The sequence below is a fragment of the Nuphar pumila genome, chromosome 3, assembly GCF_984573655.1.
Source record: "Nuphar pumila chromosome 3, dmNupPumi1.hap1.1, whole genome shotgun sequence".
In the NCBI taxonomy this organism is placed as follows: domain Eukaryota; kingdom Viridiplantae; phylum Streptophyta; class Magnoliopsida; order Nymphaeales; family Nymphaeaceae; genus Nuphar; species Nuphar pumila.
Genome location: NC_143251.1, coordinates 130392828 through 130406949, shown reverse-complemented (window position 1 = coordinate 130406949; position 14122 = coordinate 130392828). Strand labels below are relative to the sequence as shown.

At 35.9% G+C, this 14122-nt stretch overlaps 1 protein-coding gene across 1 annotated transcript in view; it reads left to right on the top strand.

Moving 5' to 3' along the window:
* The window catches only part of LOC149843818 (serine/threonine-protein kinase EDR1-like), a 146949-nt gene that overhangs the window by 49347 nt on the left and 83480 nt on the right, over window positions 1-14122 (top strand). Inside the window, exon 6 of the mRNA XM_090000078.1 lies at window positions 9447-9703. Within this exon, the coding sequence (XP_089856204.1) occupies window positions 9447-9703 (257 nt within the window). The remainder of the gene's footprint in view (window positions 1-9446; window positions 9704-14122) is intronic.

The window sequence follows — 14122 nt, the reverse complement described above, 5'->3', positions numbered from 1 at the left end:
TAAGAGAGGTTTCTTCTGTTGATGCATCATTTTGAGAATTTTTTTCTAAAGCACTAATAGGTTTATCTTGATCTCGTCAGGTATAAACTTGAAGATTCTTATCAAGAATGTCATCACTACTTGGTGATGTTTCAATATTAGATACTTCATGATGATTCAATGCATCATCACACATATCTTCCAATGGGGAAAGATCATATAAATAACATATAGTCAATTTCCTCCTTGGTAAGATTTTCAAATCCATTTTCATCTTCTAAGAAGATGACATCGTTTGAAACATAGAGTTTATTATTTTTGTAATCAAAGCATCTATATCTTTTTTTATTTTCATCATATCCAAGGAAAATACATTCAATTGCCTTTGGAGATAACTTATCTATTTTGTGCAAAATAACAAAGCATTTACATAAAAAAATACGAAGGCGATTGAAATCTGGTGTGATTTTAAAAAGTTTTTCATATGGGGAGTTATTTTTCAAGTTTGAAGATGACATACGATTTATTAAATAAGTAGAGATTAAAACCGCTTCAGCCCAAAAATTCTTAGGAATATTTTTAGAAATGAGCAAGGTTCTAGCAATTTCTATAATATGCTTATGTTTTCTTTTCGCTAGCCCATTTTGTTGTGGAGTTCTAGGACAAGGCCTTTGATGACAAATTCCATTTTGCTTTAAATACTCTTGAAATTCATTTGAACGGTATTCTCCACCTGAGTCAGATCTAAGAATGGATATGCTACTTTGAAATTGATTTTGAATCTTCATGTGAAATTCTTTAAAAAGGAGAAAACTTTCGATTTTAGATTAAGAAAATAAATTCATAGATAGCTAGTAAAGTCATCAATGAATGCTACGTAATATGAATAACCACCTTAAGATATCGCAGGAGATGGACCCCAAAGATTCGAGTGCTCAAATTCAAAAGGTCTTGTAGTAATGAAAGTTCTAGTAGAGAATGAAATAGACTTCATTTTTCCAAAAATGCAATCTTTGCAACTTATATCTTTTTCTTTACAAAATTTGTTTCTAAAAGAAAAAAAATACATTTTTGAGTAACTTGGATGTCAAGTCTTTTATGCCAAGTTTCAATGCTTTTGTCTTGGACATAAGTATAAAAAAAGTTTGTAGGAAGAGTCAAATGATCCATATAGTAGAGGTCACCCTTCCTATGGCCTTGCTCAATCCGCTTCCCGAACTAAAAATCTTGCACAAAGCAACCATTAGATAAGAAATATACTTCACATCCATAGTTGGCAATTTGGGAGACCGTAAAAAGGTTTTGGTTTAATTTTGGAACTACTCTTTTAGAATAAAATTTTTTTGAGAGTTTTTTGAATCAAGTGTTCCTATACCTTTAATTTTTAAAAACGTTTCATCGCCGTAGAAACACAAGATAATTTTGAATTGGTGCAAACATCAGTTAAAGCATTTTCATGAGGGGTCATATGAAAAGAAGCCCTAAAATCTAAGATCCAAGAATACATACCGGGTGGCACCCGATGTTGAGGAGGTAGGTTTAAGTATTTATTGTAGAGCCATAGATATTTGTCCAAAAGTTTCTTTGAGATCTTTGCTCTTGCCTTCATTTTTTTTTGTGGTTGATTCTTCGACGGAAGCAACCTTAGGCTTGAAAGTTCCACTTTATTTTGGGCAAATTGGCTTAATATGACCCGACTCATAGCAATGACCAATCGTCTTTCTACCTCTATTGTAGTTACCTTATTTTCCAAAATGTGGTGGTTTGTATGTATTAACCAAAGTTGCCAAACTAAGAAGCTGAAGCAGGAAACAATACGGGAAGCGAGAAGCGAGGCATTTTAAAATTTCTAGGAAGCGAAAAGCGAAGTATCAATTTAAAAGCAAAATATTAAAAAAAATGAAGCAATATAGTATTTGAATAGGAATCGAACAAGAAACAAATAAAAACTAAAATAAAATTGATCATTCTTATATTTCGTGATTTTTCAGTAAAAGAGTTAAATTTTTGTTAAAATCTAACAATGACAGTTACTAATTTAAAGAAAGTACATGGAAAGTGAGTGAAAGCTTGAGAGAAAATACATGAAAAACATGAAAAGAAACGTGAGAAAAACATATAGGAAGCATAGTCCATGTGTGTGAGAAGCATAGAAGAAGCGTGGGGGAATCGCGATTCCCATGAAGTTTCGGAAGCGACGGGTATCGCTCTTCTGAAGCGAGTTTCCGAGAAGCGAGCTTCCCACTTACCTAAGAAGCTTCCACTAATTCTGGTCTTAACATTATTGTCAGGCTTAGACACGGCAAAAACTTCCTCTATACTTTTACTCATGCCAAGTCGAGTTTCTTCTTGAGTCATTTCGGCAATAACATCTTCCAAATGAGGAATAGTGGATCTATGTAAAAGAGAAGACCTTGTTCAAATTCGGGACGAAGCCTAAATAGAAATTGAAACGATATTTCTTGTTCCATTTGTTTTTGTTGAAGCTCTACATCTTCCATAGCCATCCATTTGGGCTCCAAAAGAGCCAATTCATCCCATAGAGGATTTAGGACACTATAATAGTTTTGTATGCTCAAATCCCCTTGTTTAGTAGTTTTTACTTTCTCTTGCAAGATGTATGCCTCTGGAAGATCTTTTTGGATATACATACCCTTCATAAAAAAACCAAGTCTCATTGGCTCTACCAAATTTAGCAATATTTACACATACCTTGAGCTCTACATTATTCAGCAATCATGCAAGAATCTTTGCATGATTGCTCTCCAAATCCTTCTCCTTTCTTTGGTGTTCTTCAATGGCCTTGAGGCGAGCATCTCCCTCAAAAGCCTTTTCCTGATTTCCTTCCATCTTGGTGAGCTTCAATTGGGATTTCAGAATAGAACCCATTACATAGCCCCAAAGTTTTTTTTCCTTTGAGTTTATTTTCCATCGCGGATGCCCACATCATATAGTTCTTTCCATTGAGCTTGAAGGATAAATCGATCTTTGACTCCATTGCGGATGAGATGGGAGGTGAAAGAGAGACGTCACCACTTTAGCTCTAAGAACCGTATGGCTCCGATACCATGTAATGAAGTATGCGAAAATATATAACAAGAATGCTTAATGCATTCACAAGCTCCAATAATGGACAAGCACTAACCCACAAGAGGGAATATAGAAATAGTCCACCTAGGGACAATACAAGAAGCCTTCAAAAGGCTACATATAAAAAAATATAGACTTTATTGAAAAGGAGCTCAAAGAGCCTTAAGAAATACAAGGGGGAGTCACTCCTATTTATACACAAAGAGGGGCAAAAAGGAGAGACCTAGGGGGCTCCCCATAGAGACGTTGGGAGCCCGCAACGTCCCCAACGTCTCTATGTGGGGCCCTTTATGCGTTAGCTTTAAAAGAAATAAAAACATAAAAAGGAAAAATAACCTAATTAAATAAATAGTTGTTTCTAGAACAACTATACAAAATGACCAAAATACCCCTATCGGGTATTTCACATGTATATGTGTATATATATACATGTATTTTAACAATTAAGTACATGCCACAAAACTCATACTTTTATATTTACATAAATAAAAACAAAATAACTAAGTTTATGAACACTTAAGTGTTAAATAACCAAGTTTTTTGAAAATATATTATATAACCCCACTCATCATCATTATCTTCTTTTTTTTCTCCTTCGACATCCATATCCTCTCCAATATACGTGGGCTTTTCATCATCTACCTCTTGTGCTCTTTCCACGTTGATCTACTGATTGTCCTTTTCATTCAAAATGGTTGATTCTTCAACCCATGCATCCAATTCATCAAAATATTCTAAACTGATGCGATCAAATTGCTCTTTGTGCCTCCTTGATGATAACTTTTTTATTTGCCTAAAAAGATGACATGAAAAAAATTCAAATTAGTTGAGCTTTGTATGATATAAAAAACTTTAAATAAACACATGAAAATAATACTTAAACTTTATAATTTTATATACCTTTGCCTCAGTTGTAAGTTGTAGTATACTAAACGAGGTAATTGAACCTTTTGTTCTCCAATCTATTTCTTATTTTTGTATGAATTTGCTCAAAGACGTTTTACTTTCTCTCACATCCACTTGCACTACACGCTTGGCTAACAATGCAAATGATAAAAACTCTCAAATTTGGAACATCGCTTCTAAACTTGGTCCACCGCATGTCTAAAAAACAAGAAAATAAGAAATCAATAAGATAATAAAATATACAATCATACTAAACATCATAACTAAATAACAATATGAAATTAAAATTGAAATAGACAAAATGAATTACCTTGACACATCGTGGCATAGTTTTGCACTACTGCACGTCTCTTGAAATCATAAAATGCATTACCATAAATTTTCATTTCTTTATGAATTTGATCTTTAATGCCATAATCAGGGTGCAATCCAAAAGTTTCTTATTAACTTCGCTGTCCATTTTAAACGTAGGGGAGTATCTAAATACATGATTTAAATAATATGCTATAGCATTAAGAGGCCCGGTACGCCTATGATCAATGATGTTCCATATAGGCATGTACAATTTTTTTTTCCATTCAAATTATCTATAATGACTTCTTTTGTCTTATCCATGACTTCATGGATATAACTCATAGTTGATTTGTCTTCACTGTCAACCAATTGAAGCACCTTCACCAAAGGTATAATGATTCTCAACAACTCCATGCATGAATCCTAGAATTCAGTTCTGAATACAGTATTTATAATTTATCTTTTTTTTTTCAATGGGATATGCATTCCACTCATTTGATGAAATCATTTTTAGTGGAGTTCTATTATTTACTAGATGTTGCACTATAAAAAAACTCTAGTAACTGCACTACAAATCAACTCAACACCACTAGTGTACTTTCTCATTAAACTTAGAACCCATGCATGATTATAAATAAATTTAGTAATTTCTTGGCAGCCTTCAATTGTGTGCTTTATCTCATCCGTGTTGAATGTCCTCTTCGTTCAAAAGAGTCTTTGCTTCTTCTTCAACCTATGCATCTAATTCATCAAAATGTTTCAAACTGATGGGATCAAATTACTCTTTGTGCATCCTTGCTGATAACTTTTCGATTTGCCTAAAAAGATGACAAGAAAAAATTAAAATTAATTGAGTTTTGAATGAAAATGACAAGTAAACTTTACATATTTATATACCTCTCTTTAATCGTAAGTTGTAGCTAAAGTAGACGAGGTCATTGAGCCTTTTGTGCTTTAATCTGTTTTTTATTTTGGTATGGATTTGCTCGAAGACACTTTATTTTCGCTCGCATCCACTTGCACTACATGTTTGGTTTAAAATGATAATGACAAAAGCTCTTAGATTTGGAACATCACTTTGAAACCTGACCCACCACAAGTCTGAAAAAAAAAACAAGAAAATGAGAAATCAATTATAAGAAAATAATGGATATACAATCATACAAAACATCATAACTAAATAGCAAATTAAAATTAAAATTGAAATAGACAAAATAAATTACCTGGACGCATTGTTGCACGGTTTCACACTACTGTAGGTCTCCCCATATCATACAATGCATTATCATAAGTTTCTATTTCCTTATGAGTTTGATCTTGAATGCTATAATCGGGGTTCAACCTTTCGATGCAATCCAAAAGTCCCTTGTTGACTTTCTTGTCCATTTTAAACGTAGAGGAGTATGTAAATGTAGGATTTAAATAATATGTTGTAGCATGAAGAGGTTGATGAAGTTACCCAGTCCACCTATGATCAATGATGTTCCATATTGGTATGTAGAATTTATTTTCTTTCCCTTCAAATTATCTCTAATGGTCTCTTTTGCCTTATCCATGGCCTCATAGAGATAACCCATAGCTTATCTGTCTTCACTGTCAATCAATCGAAGCACCTTCACCAAAGGTATAGTTATTCTCAATAACTTCATGCATTAATCTCAAAATTCACTTATGAATATAATATTTACAATTTTTCTGGGCTTTTTTTGTGTGCAGGGGGATATGCATTCCACGTATCTGATGAAAACAATTTTTTTAGTGCAATTTTTTTATTCTTTACTAAACTTTGCATCATCAAAAACTTCGTAGCAAATCTAATAACTGCACTATGAATTAACTCAACACCATCAATGTACTTTCTCACTAGGCTCAAAACCCATGCATGATTGTAAGTAAATAACTTTAGTAATTTCTTGGCATCATTCAATTGTCTGATGTACCTCATCCATGCTGTCAATGTCTTCAAGCACGAGGTCTATGCAATGGTTAGCACACGGGGTGCAAAAGAATCATCCAATTTTTTTTGCCAATTCTTTACCTGTTGCCTTATAATTTGTTGCATTATCAGTAATGAGCTGTGTAATGTTTTGAGGCTGAACCTCTTTCACAACCTGGTAAAAAACCCTGAACAATACATCTGTTGTCTTGATCGTATCAGACAAATCAATTGATTTCAAAAACATGGTTTCTTTGGAGTATTAGACAAGAAATTTTATCAAGGTCCTCGACTTTCTATTTGTCCACCCATCTACCATGATGCTACACCTTGTCTCTTTCCATGACTGCCTCATCTCATCACAATAGGCCTTCACTTCATTCTCATTAGCATCTAAAATCTTTCCTCAAGTATGATATAAAGGCATCTTGTATCCCGACCCGATACTGGTTATGACATCTGCCATGGCCTTAAAATGAAATAAATTTGCTGCATTGAAAGGAATGCAGGCATCATAAAACCATCTCCCAACTGCAACATCCGCTTGCTCAACTAAATGCAGAGAAGTCGTAGCAGTACGAATGTTGGGCTGCGCCCTGAAAGCAGTCCTAGGATGAAAAAAGCTCCTAATAGAGCCTCTAGCTCTACCTCATGGTCCTCCTCTTAAAGAACTTCCTCCTTTTCTTTTTGTGCCTGCGACACTACTACTGGCACCAACCACACCTTTGTCCTTCGCTGCAGAACTTTCTACTTCTGATCCTATGCTATGGGCTGTAGGTTCAGAAGTTTGGAACTCGTCTTTGTAATACACATCCTCCCAAGGCTCTATATACCCCATTTCTGCCTCATTAATCTCTCTTTCTTGTCTTTTTCCTCTCATATCATTGAGTAATTGTTGGCATTGCAGTTTTACGACATCCTGCAATTTTCTTAATGTGCGTGCTTGCACATTATGATGTGTCTTGGCTACATGATGCTTCAACTGAGAGATACTACCTGAAAAACTATTTTGCCAATAATTGTATTTGATTCTTAATTAGTTTTCACTCGTTACTTGAGTGCACCATTGCCATGCCGGTTCTTTCGATGCCATCTTCCCCTAAAAACACTCAATAATAAGCAAAAAATAGAGATTTTTTTACCCACTTCATACGTGGAAATGCACTCTTTAGAAAATCGTAAAAGCCCTCTCCCTTGCACATGAATCGGCCCCCAAATCGATCTCACGGAACCTAAGGTGTGTGGGTTTCCTTCCAGCAGCCTCTACACGTGTAGAAGTTGCCCGTTAAGCAGCCTTTTAAAGCCAAAATGAAAAAGACTTGGTTTTGGGTTTTTTTTAAGTGAGCCAGACCTATGTATCATACGATACAACCGATACAGGTATGATACACACTCTTATCGCGATACGAGTGTGTATTGTTAAGGCAAAATGTAACAATACGTATCGTACCATATTATACGATACAACACAATACAAACAACCTTGTTCTGAGTTATACCTTTGCTATCTTGGGCATATCAGGCAGATCAATTGACTTCAAAAACATAGTTCTTTTCGGGCAATAGATAAAAATATATATCAAGGTCTTTGTCTTTTTGTCTGTTCACCTATCTACCTTGATGCTACACCCAGTTTCTGTCCATGATTGTCTCATCTATCACAATATGCCTTCACTTCATTCACATTAGTATTTAAATTTTTTCCTGTCAAAGCATGATATGAAGATATTTTATATTCATGCTTGATACGGATTATGGCATTTACCATGACCTGAAAATAAAAGGAATTTGCCGCATTGAAATGAATGCATCCATCATAGAATCATATCTCAACCGCAACATGCGCCTGCTCGACTAAATGTTGAGGAATCATAGCAGTACAATTGTCGGGTTTGCTTCCCAGAGGCGATCTTGAGAGGGAAAATCTCTTAATAGAGCCTCTAGTTCTACTTCCTTTCAAAGAACTTCCTCCTCTTCTTTTTGTTCCAGTGGTGGCACTACTACTACTACTACTACTTTCTACACCTTTCCCCTTCGTTGTTGAACTGTCTACTTTTGATGCTATGTTAGAGGCTGCAGGATCAAAAGTAGGGGGCTTATTTTCGTCATACACATCCTCCCAGGGCTGCGCATACCCTCTTTCTGCATCATTTATATTTTTTTCTTGTCTTTCTTCTCTTAAACTAGTGGGTAATTGTTAACATTGCTATTTCACGACATCCGACAAATGCCTTGACGTGTAGGCAACAACATTGTAATGTGTCCCGGCTAAATCATGCTTCGACCAAAAAAATAGGTTGACAATAGTTACACTCAATTTTTAATCGGTTTTCACTTATTACTTGAGTGCCTCATTGCCATGTCGGATCATTTGATGCCATCTTCCCCTTAAAAAACTCTATAAAAAGCAAGGAATATGAATTTTTTACCTTCAGTGAAAAATGGTGAAAATGTACTCTTGAGAAAATCTAAAAAACCATCTCCCTTGCGCACGGATCACCCTCAAATCGCTCTCACGAGTTGATGGGTGCATGAATACCCCTTTGATGACCTCTACACAAATGAAGAAGGTAGCCCTCAAAAGGTCTTTAAAACCCAAAAGGGTAAAAATATAGTTTGACCCTTTTTAAAATGCGTCGAAGGTGTATTGTACGATACACCATGTATCATACGATACTGTATGATAGGGGTGTATCGCACGGTAAACCCGATACAAGTACGATACATCGTATCGATTTTGCCCATAGTAACAATACGTATCGTTCCGTATCGTACGATACCTACAGCATTGCAATCAACTGTATAATGTAATTCATAACATTTATTCATGTCATTAGTGTTGTACTGTCTAGTGAACCATGCAACTTTTAATGTTTTTCTGTTTTTTTTATGTATTTGTGGTCAGGATTTACAGATATCATCTACATAGCTTTTTTATTAAGAAACATGTTTTGGATTGTCAAATTGTGATGCGAAAGCAGACTTCTGAGAGCTTGAAATCAACTGCCTGGGATGCTCTAAATTTTTATTATAAAAAAATCAAGGGTTTATGTCAAAACAACTGGACCAGTGTGCATTTCCTACTAAATGAACCATGCTGAACACATCAATGAGGTTAAAGCTTTTGGCTATGATTTCCCACTCGATGGTATGGCATTAGCCACATGACCAACTATTATCTCACATAAGTACACGTGTGTGTCTTTCCAGCAACTTACAACCTTTGACGACTGATTTTCAGGGTCTTCCTGGTGATAGTTCTGGGTGCTTTGACCAGTATAAATATATGTCAGTTACAGTTGAACTGAACTCAGTTGAGTTGCTGGTTGATCTTATGAAATTTCCTGGTCAGCTGATACCCTTTTCAAATAAGACAGTCATCATGTACCATATATCTGCAACGGGAGAAAGTGACTCTGCAGAGAATGACTCGTGTGATTCTCCTCTTGAACCAAATAGTCCTCTATGTGGGTTTTGTGAAAAGATTGATAGTGAAGGGTGAGAACTGGTCCATTCTAAGTGTTCTCTTTTGCAACTTCCTCTCTGCCTGTGTATTCTATATTTTTTAATTTTAAATTATTTTTTCTGACCTCTTTATACTTGTGTTGCTTTATTACTGATAGAATTGTCTTGTTACTGTCTCCTTGATTTTGTTTCATGTGCACATGTAGACTCAACCCACTTTATTCTGTCTTTTGTTTTAGTCTAGCATTATGCTTTTCAGTTGTACTTTAGGAATTTTGATACTTATAAATCCAAACTGAAACATACAAAATTCCTACTGAAATGGGAAACACGTGCTTCATGGAGGTAGTTTTTGACTTTTTGTGTAATGTGTGCTTAAGGTTAGAGTTCTTATGGATTGGTAGTTGATGTTTCCTATTAGCTTTTCTCTTCTGTAAATATAGAGCATTGAGGAAAAAAAAAGCCTTTGTGGTTACCCAGGAATTCATAAGGGGAAGCCAGACCTGCTGACTTACAAAGCTTCGAGAAAGGCTATTCCATGTTTTGCTATATTTTTATCTCTGATACACATCATGGACATGGTATACACTTTTTATTACTTCAGCAAGGGATTAGTCTAGTAAAAACAAATTTGTATTAACTAAAATCAGCTGACCCAGAATGGCAAGATTTGATAAGAACGTTTTCACTTTGAAATGTGGTTGGCTGTTTATTTCTTAGCTCCTAATTTGTTTAGATGAGGAAGGATAAAGACATCTGATTCATATTGTTCATGAACTGGGAATAAAAGGCAGTGGAGACACTTTGATGAGGCATTTGATTTGCGGACAGGGGAGGACAAGGATGCCATGTCCTGTCCTGTTAGTGGACAGCGCTGGACAAGCACAGAGGGGACACTTTTTTTTAGTTGTCATATCCTGTCCTGTCCTCCCTTTTTCCATGGGGGGGGGGAGAACACTTTGGGACATCAAAACATGTCCCAAATGGATGCATTGTCCTGCCTGTCCGTGCATCCCGTGTTTGCGCAGCCATGGGCTCCATGTGTTTTGTATCCCATGGACAGTGCTGTCCATGGGATCAAATTCCCTCTGAAGATCTGCAAATTGTAGGACAAGTAGTCTTTTCTAGAATCATTTGAGAGATTGCTTATGGGTACCAGGCTGCCTTATGTTTCTTCAAGCAAAGTCTAAACCTTAGTAGTTGGGGGTGGAATCACCAAGGAGGTGTCTACGTAAGAAATGCTCAAAGCAAATAAATGGGTATTTGTTATGGTCAAACTTAAAATGTGGGAACATATTCTTTAGTTGCATAATCAACATGCTTATTTTTTACATACTGTTCCTACAAGAGCTACATGTTCCTTTTATTTCCGTTTTGCTGCATTTCCTTTTTATTTTTTATTTGACAGTGAGAAACCACCTCTATGGATTGGACGTCCCGTTATGGGCCGAGAGGTGTCACTTGACTGTGGACCTGAGTTTGTGTCCACATTGTAAAATTCATGATTACTCCCCCTCTCTGCACTGGGTGCTGCATTTTCTTTTGCAAGGTCAATATTTTAAAAAAGTAGGAATGGATTCTATAGCTGTTTATGATAAGGGTGTCTATTTTTTATATATTGTTCCTACAAGAGCTATATATTCCTTTTGTTTTTCGATTTATAACCCGAAGAAACTGTACCCAGTACAAAGACCTGGTTGGACTGGCTCAGCCTGCCATACCTATGGTCGTTGTGTCGGGGCCTATGCTGGGCGCCGGCTTGTGCAGAGAAGAGACACCCATGGGAATCAAACCTTGACCACTCGTCTAGTGGCCGATGCGCACCCACTACGCCAACCCCTGTTGAGTCAGCTATATATTCATTTTATTTCTATTTTGTTGCATTTCCTTTTGCAAAGTCAGCACTTTCCAGTGACTGCAAGATATTTTTTGTTTTAAGTGTTTTTTTACATCTATGTGTTTTTGGTCAAAGGTAAGTTATTTAATGGAATGTTAGCCATTGAATCAACTTCACCAGCTTGTGGCTGGAAGATATTCTGTGGTATCTGACTTGACACTAAAATGGTGTCATAAGTATCTGACTTGACACTATATTATCACTGCAAATTCAAAACCTTTTCTAAAGGAAAAATATTATGATATTTTGAAAATATTGGAAATTTATATATATTGCAATATATAGATGTCTTGTCTGGCCTTGAATCAAGTGAAAAAAAAGAACATAGAAGGAGAAAAGAAGGGAAGAAGGAAGAAAGGAAATCAAGAAGAATGAAGGAAATAAGGAAGAAAGGAACAAAAGAAGGAAGGATGAAGGGAAGAAGGAAAGAACAAGGAAAGAAGGAGAGAAGGAATGAAAGAAATATGGAAGGAGGAAAAAGGAAATAAGGAAGGAAAGAATAAGGAAAGGAGGGAGGAAACGAAGGAAAGAAGGAAGGAAAAGGGAAGGATGAAAGGAAGGAAAGAAAGGGAGGAAGCTTGTCCAATTTTTCTGTTTTCTCTTTTTTTTTTTATATATATACTGAGATTTTGATAGCATACGATTTTGTTGGGCATCTTTTTGGTCCTTTTGAGTCTCTTTTGGCGTGGGTCTTGTATAGCCTCACATCTTGTATTTGGATCCAAGGATCCATGGAGGGCGTATGGAGTTACTTGAGACTTAGTGAAGGGTAATCTAGTCTTTTTGATTGCATGAGGTCTATATATACCCATGCTAGGTTTTTTCTTGATCATTATCATACTTTCTGATGAGAATTGGCCTCTTTGTAAAGTGGATTGGCTCTTGCCTTCTTTGGGCTTGAGGTTGGCTCATTAGGGTTCTTTAGTGAGAATTCCCCTTCATATCTTCCATTTATCCCGTCTCCATCTTAGCCGACTCCCTATTTCTCCAATTCTCCTCCATCCAACCCACCTCCTCCATGATAGGCTACCATTTTTTTATATCAGAGCATGGTTCCCATTCCATCATATTAGAAAAACTCAAAAAAAGTGTCCGTGTTTGAGTTTGAGAAGTAATTTCACCAATTGCTGTGGATGAATCAATTATTCGAGCGTGGATTCGTGTTGATCAGCCTCAAATCGTGTGGAGGCCAGATTTGAAGCCATTGCCGTCAGATCCAATGATTTGGAGAACCCAAGATGTGAAATTCATTCACAACTTGAAAATCAAGTAGAAATCTGTATCACCGAATTTATTTTCATGTTACGTTGTGTTTGGGTTGCTTGATTATGCATAGATCTAGCATCTGATCATGATTTATTGGAGATCTGAATTGTTGATACATGATTTTGGATTAAATGATGCTCGGATGAATTCGTATGCATGAAGCATGAAGGATGAAGCTCTACATATATTTTTTATTTCAATGTGAAAATTGATGCATATTTGATTTTTAGATGCTTCATTTTGGTTGATTGACCTATGGATATGTGTTTGTTGAGCATGGATCATTGTTTTGATGCTATTAGATATGTAGTTAGGTGTGAATTTGGTTGTTTTTGTTGAATTGAGAAAGTATTTGAATTTGGAGAAAGATTCTGAATATTCTCATTCATTTTTTAGCGATATTTGTTGTTGTTGTTGGGTAGATCCACGTAAATCAGGGAACTCCCTTACCCTACAAGGGATCAAATCAAGCCTCTATGGTGTTGATCCTATTGGAGTTATGGTGTGGAGACTGTTGGGGTGAAATTCTAACCGTTGGACATCTCCAATGAGACATACTTGAAAATTCTGTTCTTTTTATTTTTGCAAAAAGTTGCATAAAACACAACATATTGTTTCGCCTTCTGGTATTTACTGAAGCATCATCTGAAAATGAGATGCACCGAACCCTAGAGAGAGAGAGAGAGAGAGAGAGAGAGAGAGAGAGAGAGAGAGAGAGAGAGAGAGAGACGGCTGCACAAAAATAAAACTCGTTAACTCATATTAGGGCTGCTCTCTGTTAAATAGAGAGAGGCTAAAAGACTAAATTACATCTAAGTCCATTATTAAATAAAAATATCAAATAACCTCCAAACTAAGAAGATTTAAACTTAAACCACCTATTCTCAACAGCACTTATGCATTTAATGCTAGTATGAGGCAATTTATTTTTTTATTAATGGTGAATACATCAATAAAACCTAGTCGATTTTGAACCCGAACTAATTTTTTGTCTACATTGATTTGACTCTACTCCACGTTCTTTGCTAATAAGATTTTGTGCTACATCTAATTGTATCCCAAACATGGAAATGAATCAAGAGTAGTAGGATGCCTCAATCCTTAAAGAACTTGCGTGTACTTCCAAACAGTAGAGGGAATGCACAACTTCCTTCAAAATCGCTTCCCTTGAAATCCAGGATTTGTACTTCCCCCAACTTCTTTCCGATCCTTTCTGAATCCTCCTCCCAAAGAGTGCCTAACATCAATCCAACAACCATTATTAAATCTTCCATTTGCAAAAACTCACT